Consider the following 9,570-nt stretch of genomic DNA (forward strand, 5'->3'; position numbering starts at 1 on the left):
AAAGAGATCACACAGCCTTTCCCAAAGGATGGCTACAGTGCAGAAAACTGCTCCCCGCCTCCTGTTTTTTTATCACAATAAAGAATAAATGGATATGTTTTGCCTGGAAATCATGTGTTCATTGGACTTGTCAGGGGAGAAGTTATAATGCTCACAGTATAATGCATGACCTTCATATTCTGCTCATGGGGACATGAAAAGGGGACACCAGGCCAAAGGACAGATCTACGGAGTGTGGGGGGACGGTGCATAGGTGTGGAAAGAGCATACTTCAGCTAGCTATTGAATATGAGCCCCAGGACATCTACTGTCCCTCGGATACGTAAACAGGTAAAATAATACTTAGCTTACACAGTTTCAGTGTGCATTAAACCAGGGCACGTACAGAAGCTCCAGAGAGTGTCTGGGAAAGGCCTGTCCACTCTCCAGGGCCTGAGCCCCTCTAGCTGGCAGCAGTCCGCTCACTGTCACTTCCTGAGTCGGGCAGGAATGTTATTGCACAGAAGGCTGATGCTCACGAAGGGCTGTGCTATGCTGCTGGCACAGAAATACAAAGCCGAGTCCCCCAGCTCCAAAGAGCTCAGGTTTAGTTCAGAGCTCATGTTAGGGAACTGGTTTCCTGAGAATCGTTCAGGAATGTTTCCTTTTTCTCCCTCATTCTTATTATAATACTGAATGAGAAACTGGAGGCTCTGGTCCAGGCTCTGCCGGTACCAGTATACAGAGAGGTCTCCAGACCTAGGGGAGCATCTCAGCGTCACTTGCTGTCCAATTGCTGTGAGCAGGTGCTTTGGGGTTTGTGTGACTCCAGAATCCACTGGGCCTGTGTGTCAGAAGAGGGTAGTTAAGGGTAAGGCACAGAAGAAAGCCGTCATCGGCCCGTGTGCATTTCAGGGATAGGAAACGGAGATCAGAGACTTTCAAGCTATGCCCAGGACTCACCTGCTCCCAGGAGACAAAAGGCCACACAGCAGAGGAGGCTGAAGCCCATGGCAGCATCTCCTGGCTGGGACTGGGGTCTCTGTAGTAAGCCTTCTGCAGTTCCCATGCTCTCTTCTTCCTGATAGGAGCATTGGCCCGTGACGTCACCTCACTGATGGACTTTCCCCCGCAGGCCACTCCACCCACTGCACTCAGAAGGGGATTCTGTCAGGTGTCAGGTTCTGCTACTCCATGTACTGTAATTCCTGTCCTGCACAGCCCTGAAACTCAAGGTGAGGAGGATCGAACACAGTCCCCTCATGCCCCCATCACACCTTACTTCCCTCTGCCCACCTTGTCCCTGCCCTGACACTGACTCCCAGCCCTTGCCACCCCAGTCCCTTCACCCTGCAGAGGCAGAGACACTCCCTACTTAGTGCAAACTGAGGACTCTGGCGCCCCTACCCTTCCAAGGCAATGAGAGTTTGTGCTGATCTCACATGTCCCGGCCCCACTCAGGAGACTCCCTCCACCCCGCTGATGCCAGCAGGCAGCCCAGCCTCCCCTTCAGCCCTCCCCTCCTGGCACTCTCCCACCCCTCCTCTGAGTTCTCCGCAGCACTGCGGAGCCGCAGCGCCTCCACGTGGCCAACGGTCTACAGTCTCATGGATTCATACCTTCTGACCTGAGTTGTTCAAATTGTCCAAATCAGGAACACAGATGCCCCTACTCCTGCAACCCCCACCCTCTTACACACCCTCTCCATGCTGTCCCAGAAACGTCAGTTTAGGGTTGAGTTTCAAATCCACCCTTGGTCAATGGAGGCAAAGGACACATGAACCAACATTTTGATTACAAAATAAACAATTGTTATGTAATTGCAAATAATATGCTAAGATGGTAGAGAGCAGCCAGAATTATAAAGGCCATACGGTTAGACAGTGTGATGACATCAAGCAGACGCAGCCTGGAAACCCTGCATTCCACAGCTCCTCCAGGTTAATTACACCTATATTTTTTCATATTTTGTATTTAGATTCATTATTACTAAATTTTAGATAGCGTATTTTATGAGGGTTTCTAGATTTTACAAATTTACTTCTAAATTGTAAAAATTTGAAATGAATAACACTGCCAGCTATAATTCAGGCAGATTCAGTTGATTCTTGCATTTGCTATCGCCACACGGAAGTGACTTTGATCTCTAACCAAGAAATGGTTAGTGGTTAACAATATCCCTCATATTAATAATAGCAATAATATTCCAGGACTCCATGTAAGCAGGAATTGACATGTATTTCACAACATCCGAGAATATTTATGATATACTTAATTAGTACTTGGTTTTTCCTATGAAAATAATAAAGATGGTGATCTAGTACAGTGCTGGGGAATGTCATGGTAAGAAGTGAAGAGGAAAGCAGGTGTGAGCCCATACTTGACAGATGAAGCAGGTCTAGCTGTTTCTTGGGAGAAAGAAGGTCCTTCCAGGCCATGGAAATACTGAGCACAAATGCAGACAATGTGAAGGCTGCAGAGTTTTAGGAAATAATCAAAGAGGCGTTTGGTCGCAGAAGGTAATGGGATCTGGGCGGTGAGTGTCAGAGAGAGATACCATGGAAGTGGAATTTATCTTTGGGAAAATGGGAGCCTTTATCTGCTTAGCAGCAGCAGCAAAATGACTTCCTCTGTTTTGAAAATTGAGGCCGAAGTCCAGAAGGAAGACCTTAGGACCAGCTCCAGGCCACAGGGCAACTGACTCTGCAGTGATGACCATCCTAGGCTGGCCCCGGGATGATGCCAGTTGCTACCAGGCCTTGCAGCACATTTTCTAGCTATTGAAAACTTTGATAGGTTATGTTGCAGCAAACACAATTTTTTTAAATCATCTGGTAGCTCTACCTCTGTTTTTAAATAATCTTTAATCATGTTCTCTCTCCTCAAATTTCCCCAAATTTCAATTTCTTCTCTTTTAATTATATAAAGCAAGCCCTTGAGATGTTACCTTCTATATTACACGTCAGTCCAACAATCTTGATATGAAAATGAATTTCTTTTCCTAAAAAGAAGAGTGTCAGCTACTCTATGACTGTACAGCATCCGGCAAAGAAGGTAATTTGCCATGAACCTCCCGAAGCAGCAGCGTCCTCTGAGCAGATCCTCCTGGCCTTGCTTTCCCCAGCCTTGTTCAGAGTCCTGAAATTATTTTTCTTTCCCCCTAAAGGCCCCAGGTTCTCACAGCTGTCTGATCTGAGATTGCCATATACTGAAGCAGAGAGGTTAGTGCACAGAGTGGCAGTGACTCTGCAGGGCTGTGCCAAGCTGCTGGCACAGAGATACAGGGCTGAGTCCTCCAGCTCCAAGGTGCTTATGTTCATCTCAGAGTGATAGTCAGAGAATTGGTACCCTGAGAATCGACCAGGGAAGTTTCCTTCTGATCTCTTTAACTCATCAACATATTCAAAGATAAACTGAGGCCCCTGACCTGAGGCCTGTTGGTACCAAGACACACTGGTGTGCCCAGAGATAGGAGAGCATCTCAGAGTCACTTGCTGTCCTCTTGTTTGGATCAGGTGTGTGGGACTTTGGGTGACTTCAGCCTGCACTGGGCCTGTGGGAAAAGCAGATGGAGGATGAGCACAGGAAGACAGCCTGGTGGCACCTCCTCCCCAAGGTAAAGTGGGGGACACAGGGGTAGGGGGCAAGCTCAGAATGGGGGTGCTGTCCTGTCTGCAAGGACTCACCTGCTCCCAGGAGACAAAGCAGTGCCCAGGATAAGAGCCTGGGGTTCATGGCACAATGAGGCAGGCAGCACTACACTTGATTCAGGGCTTGGTCCTCCTGGGGAAGAGCCAAGTGAGTTCTGGGCCTTGATTTTCCTGTTGGGAGGGGAATCCTGTGATGTCACTGTCCTCTGTCCTCCCCCTACAGGCTTCCGGAGGTCCGGTGCTCCCCACAACCCGAACTTCCTCCCTGTTCTGCAGAGCAGAAGGGCTGGGTAAGGACAGAAGCATCTGTGACGAGACAGTTGCTCCTCTGTCTACACTGCCCCAGCTCCCAGGCTGCCCCCTCAACACTCTCAGCCTCCTCCCACCTAGTGCTGCAGTGCTCCTTGCTGGAGCTCACACACCTGCCCATCAGCAGAGGGTGAGGAGCCTGTGACTAAACCCCGTCCAACTCTTCCTGGCTGTCCTAAGGTCATCTCTCCGATCCGATGCTAGATTCAACCAAATTTTCCGGTTCTAATTCTTTTTTTTTTTTTTTTTTGTCCTTAGAAAACATTACCAACCCTGAGTGACCAGTGGTGCAGAGTCCCCAAGATTTACTCCATCTGATCAGATCCAAAGTGCACTTGGGTTGCCTGTAAATTATTAAGAGTACAGATTCCACAGAAATAATACTAGGGCTTTATCAGCTCACAGAACAGACCTAGCCGGCCAGTCTGGGATTCAGCACTCTCAAGGCCATCTTATGTGTAGTGCTCTGGGTAATTTCTGTTAATGTCTCCAGATCTATCCTGCCTTCAGAGGCTGACCCCAGTGTTCTGTGTCACTGGGGCTCACTTCTTCTCTAACTCCAGAGTGAGTTTGGCTAATGGGAGACAATGGCAGGAGAGCAGAGGGAGGTAGGGTCACCACCTGTCCTGATTTGTCTATGCCCTGGCTCTTTTCTCACTGCATTATTTTATATTGGTTACCTTCGCTACCAAAGGGCATAGCACCTTATAGGCAGCCTTGGCCCAAAGCTACAGTACCAGATGCTTTGGGAGCCACAACCTCTCCTACTTATTTCAGGCCAATGTGAGTAAGAACAACAGATTCTGCTACTCCTTGGCTACTTCAGCTTCTCTTATTGGGTTCCCTTAACCCTGCCACACCTTTGCAAATACTCCTTTTGCCCCTCCTTGATATCTCCAGGACCACGACTAATAGACATAACGATGGAAAAGTGAGTCTGGGATATTTTATTTTGCCTTAAGAGAACAATCTGTCACTAGATGTAATAAAATTTCTAACCAATATCCTGCAATGAGCATCGCGAAAAGTCAGGAAACCCATGAGAAATACGCACATGAAAGTAAATTGTGTGACAGGGGACACAGAATCCAAAGAGATTCCAGCAGAGAATCATGGTGCACGCTCACCTACTCTGACCTAGCCCCATAAAACATGGGAGTCATCGGCCGGGCGCGGTGGCTCAAGCCTGTAATTCCATCACTTTGGGAGGCCAAGGCGGGTGGATCATGAGGTCGAGAGATCGAGACCATCCTGGTCAACATGGTGAAACCCCGTCTCTACTAAAAATACAAAACAATGAGCTGAGCATGGTGGCACGTGCCTGTAATCCCAGCTACTCGGGAGGCTGAGGCAGGAGAATGGCCTGAACCCAGGAGGCGGAGGTTGCGGTGAGCCGAGATCGCACCATTGCACTCCAGCATGGGTAATGAGAGAGAAACCTCGTCTCAAAAAAAATAAATAAATACAATAAGATGGGAATCATATACAAATAGATGCTTGTGTTCTGTACAGTCCAATTTAGAAATGCATCACATAAGAATAAGACAGGAACACACTCATGACCACGTAAAATATGGAGAAGGTGAGACATGCTTTTTGCTGAGATATGCAACAAATTTAGTATGAAAATGAGCTGGACTGATAAAAGGCTAAGACATAACTGAGAATAGTTGGCTGAAAGAAAGCTATAGAGAAAGAAAAAAATTCTCACTTGCTGTTGAAGTCAAATCAAGAACCATGAGCTGTTATAAATTTAGTAATTTGAGAAATTGGGCATTCATCAATCTCAGCCACTAGCCTTTCATTTTGGCTTTCAGCAGATTGGCCAATTGGTGAATTTATTTTTGTGTGTGTGTGTGCAAAGCAAGCAGCCTGCTCCCCTTTTTATGAGTGGAGTTCTGGGTGACTCAGCACCCCCCCTTGGCAGCCTCACAGGGCAATACTGGGCACAGAAGAGAAACATGGGGTTCTCTGCACATGGGGCTTGCAACTTCCCATGGAGCCCAGCATGGACCTCCCAGTCCTTCAGTTAATGGATCCCAATGTAAGAAGTCTTGCACTGGGACGTGGGCTTCTCCCTGTAGGTGTTAAAGAGGATGACAGGCTAAAGGAAAATAAAATGTGTTTTCTGTGTTATTTTATAATATTTTACAAGAAAAACAAGTTAAGGATTTCATGGATTTTAATCCAAGCCACAGTGATGGTAAGAATTAAGTTTCTTCCTTGATCTCTCCTCAGAGGAACTAAAACAGGTACTTCGTAAGAGACTTATAATCTTTTTGATAATTCTACTAGTCAATTATCTTCAGGTCTAATGGCAGAGTTTGTTCCATCTATTAACACTCTTCCTAAGTGGATTGTTCACTTGTGTGTTTTATAAGTTTATAACAACAACAAAAAATCAGATTTTCCTGTCCTCCAGAGAACACATGTTTGGTATTCCAAGGAACCAAAACCAAAGTGATGTTATGTGTGCTAGTGAGAATCCCAGATCACTCAAGCAGGCGCAAGTTTTCCAGCTGCTTTCCGCTTTTTTCTTCTCCCTTGAAAAGAAAGTGAAATATGAATTTAATGTTGGAAGCTACCATTCCTTTGCACGATTACCAGAGTATTTCAAATTGAGCAAAATACCATTATGTTGTTTGTATTTACACATCCACACTGCAGTGATAGACCTCAGCTCACTCCAGGTTTTATGCTGCAGGACCCCACATAGAATGAGATCCCACTACTGGGAAGCCTGGGAAGAGCTTCCAAAGGGCAACCTTTTCTTCTGGTTGAGACAGGGGCTTCCGTAAGGACTGCCCACCTCCAGCCTGTGGCTACCCTTTTTGTGCAGACAGCTGGCTGCGGAGGGCTGCGGATGGGCTGCCACAGTGGTACAGAGAGGGCTGGCTAGTGCTTGTGGATGCCAGAGTTGGGGGAAATGCTCAAGCTTGTTTAAAGAGACACCATACCCTTCGGCGACATCAACATTGGTCCTGCTGCCACCACCACCTGAATAATGGATCAGCTTCAGCCCCTGACTTGGGTCTTGTCAATATCAGAACATTGAATAATGGTTCCTAACCTGAACACATTCCAGGATCATCTCTTTTCTTGTCTGCATAATGTGGTGTCTTGGTGTCTGGGTACTCACACAAAGCCTGCTGGAGACAGAAATGTTGTTTTTCTTGTAAAATATTATAAAACAATATGGAACACACATTTTATTTTCCTTTAACCTGTCATCCACTTTAGTACCCACAGGGAGAAGCCCATGTCCCGGTGCAAGACTTCTTACATTGGGATCCATTAACTGAAGATTCTGGAAGAGCAGAGGAGTCATGTGAGATGAGGATGAGGATGCCCTGGTGCAAAATACTATCATAAGGAAGACAAGACTTGAGAAGTAGGGGACTCTGTGGAGGAAATAGGAAAACAGTCTTGGACCCCAGATGCTGTAAACCCATTACAGGGTTTTGCAGCTGTTTTCAGAACTCATCTGCTCCCAAGAGACAAAGGGTCACACAGAAGAGTTTGGGGTTCATGGCAGGGTCACAGTGAGGAGGGGTTCTCTAAGCTAAGTGCTGTGATGGTCAGAACTGTTCACCTGGGGCTCAGAGGCTGCTCTCTAGGGAACAGTCTGGTGGGGCTGTGATGTCACCCCCCATCCCCTACAGAGTACACCTGCTCCAGGTCCTTCTGACTGGGCTCAGGCAGGATGGGCCTCCTCTTGTGAAGGCTGTTGCCTAGCGAGGCCTGCAGGGAAGACGGGGTGCAGCAGACACTCACTGGGCTGAGGGCACAGCCCGCGCCTCACTTTCCCATGTTCCTTTGAGACAGCTGCTCCTCTGTCTGCACCTGCTCCTGACGCCAAGGCTGCCTGGCCAAACTTCTTCAACTGTGGATCACATGAAAGATTAGCGGTATCTCCTGCATCCTGCATAGCTGTAGGTACTCCAGCAATCACTGAAAACTGCTACAACATCTGCATAATATTGGATCCAAGCCCTAATTTTTCTTAACCCTTTCCCTCCTAGGCTGCTCTCCCAGACCCTCTCCAGCGCCAGCTTAGATCCCAGTGGACCACAGTACCATCCTGTGGCCAACAAGTGAAGTTTCATCATTGCTTCTGCAATGGCCCAAGGGATGCTGGGAAGTGTCTGCAGCGTGAGCTGGGAGACTATTCCTGCAGGTTTTATGAGCAACTTCCTCAAACCCTCTTCCCAACACTAGTTCTAACCCTATTACTTTGAGTTATCCAGCCTAACATCCCACCCTAATTCTAAATAACTCTTATCACATAAGCTGCAGTTAAAGTCTGATTGGTATTTTCTTCCTTAAAACTATCATGTAAAGGGAGCAGGATAGAATGGGATGAATGGAAGAAAATTGGATTTATCCTGAAGTAGGAAGAACATACAGAAATTTAAGGGCATAGTTATTTCATTTCCATTACCAAAGATGAAATACATGTCCCCCCAAATAATAATTAATGTTACCATAAAAATAAAGATTAGCAAAAATTGGGGTGATAATGAGATTGCCTTCAAGACAGCATCAAATACATATTAATGAAAAGTAAAATTTGAATGTAAACAGTAGGATCCCTTGTAGGCAACAAGTAAACATGAAGGGAGCAGTATCCAATGTGGAAAATAAGGATGGATAATTAAGACCAACAAAGGACCTTCCACAGAAAATGATTAATGTGTACAACGCACATCTGCTGATCTGAACAGCAGAAATGGAACCAATGATTCTGGAAGAGCAGAGGAGTGGTGTGAGATGAGGATGAGGATGCCCTGGTGAAAAATACTGTCAGAAGGAAGCAAGGAGAGAGAGCAGGAGGTTTGTGAGCAGGAAGGAGGCAATTGTGTCACGCTGTGGCTAAGCTGCTGGCACAGAGATACACCGCGGAGTCCGCCTGCTCTGTGCGCTGGATCTGCAGAGTGGAGACAGATCCCATAGGCCTCTCTGCAGAGAACCGATCACTGGACAGCCCCGAGTCGTCTGCTATATTCTTGCCTTGGAAGTAAATTAGAAACTCTGGGCCCTGCCCCGGGCTCTGTCGGTACCAGTAAAGGACCGTATGACCTGAAATTGGATCACAACTGAGAGCTACATCTTTTCCCTTCTCTGTGACCTTGTGACTGGGGGACTGGGAGACTCCAGCACCTGTGTGATCTGTGGAGACAGAAGTTGGGAACAGAATGAGGAAAATAATTTTAGTCACAACAGAAACAAATACATCCCACCCCTACAAGCACACACACACACACACACACACACACACACACACACACACACAGAAACTGTTTGTTGTTCTGAAGACTCACCTGTCTGCAGGAGACACAGGGCTGCCCAGCAGAGGAGCCTGGTGCCCATGGCAGAGTCAGAGGGTCAGGGCAGGGTGGGAACGTTACCCGATCAGGGTCACAAGCAGAAGCAGAGGAGGAGGGACGTCCTCGTTCCTCGTGCCAACACAGAACAGTTCCCGTAGTGACATCACTTCCTCTCTCAATCCCTAGAATCTCAAGAACACAGGATTTATATTAGAACACATTTGAATGAGTGCTTTAGATATTTATTAGCTCCTTTTAAACAACATCAATGCATCTTTTGTGTCTTCACTTTGTGCTCCCGAGCT

At 47.0% G+C, this 9,570-nt stretch overlaps 2 gene segments (V, D, J or C); both read right to left on the bottom strand.

Moving 5' to 3' along the window:
- Positions 1-467: 467 nt before the first annotated feature.
- On the bottom strand, positions 468-1,213 carry LOC141579983 (T cell receptor beta variable 9-like). The segment is given in 2 exon segments: positions 468-823; positions 943-1,213. Coding segments are annotated over 2 exon segments (462 nt in total).
- Positions 1,214-8,799: 7,586 nt separating this feature from the next.
- Positions 8,800-9,354, bottom strand: LOC141580021 (putative non-functional T cell receptor beta variable 7-3). The segment is given in 2 exon segments: positions 8,800-9,107; positions 9,260-9,354. Coding segments are annotated over 2 exon segments (357 nt in total).
- Positions 9,355-9,570: the final 216 nt, after the last annotated feature.

Source organism: Saimiri boliviensis, chromosome 10 (genome assembly GCF_048565385.1).
Source record: "Saimiri boliviensis isolate mSaiBol1 chromosome 10, mSaiBol1.pri, whole genome shotgun sequence".
In the NCBI taxonomy this organism is placed as follows: domain Eukaryota; kingdom Metazoa; phylum Chordata; class Mammalia; order Primates; family Cebidae; genus Saimiri; species Saimiri boliviensis.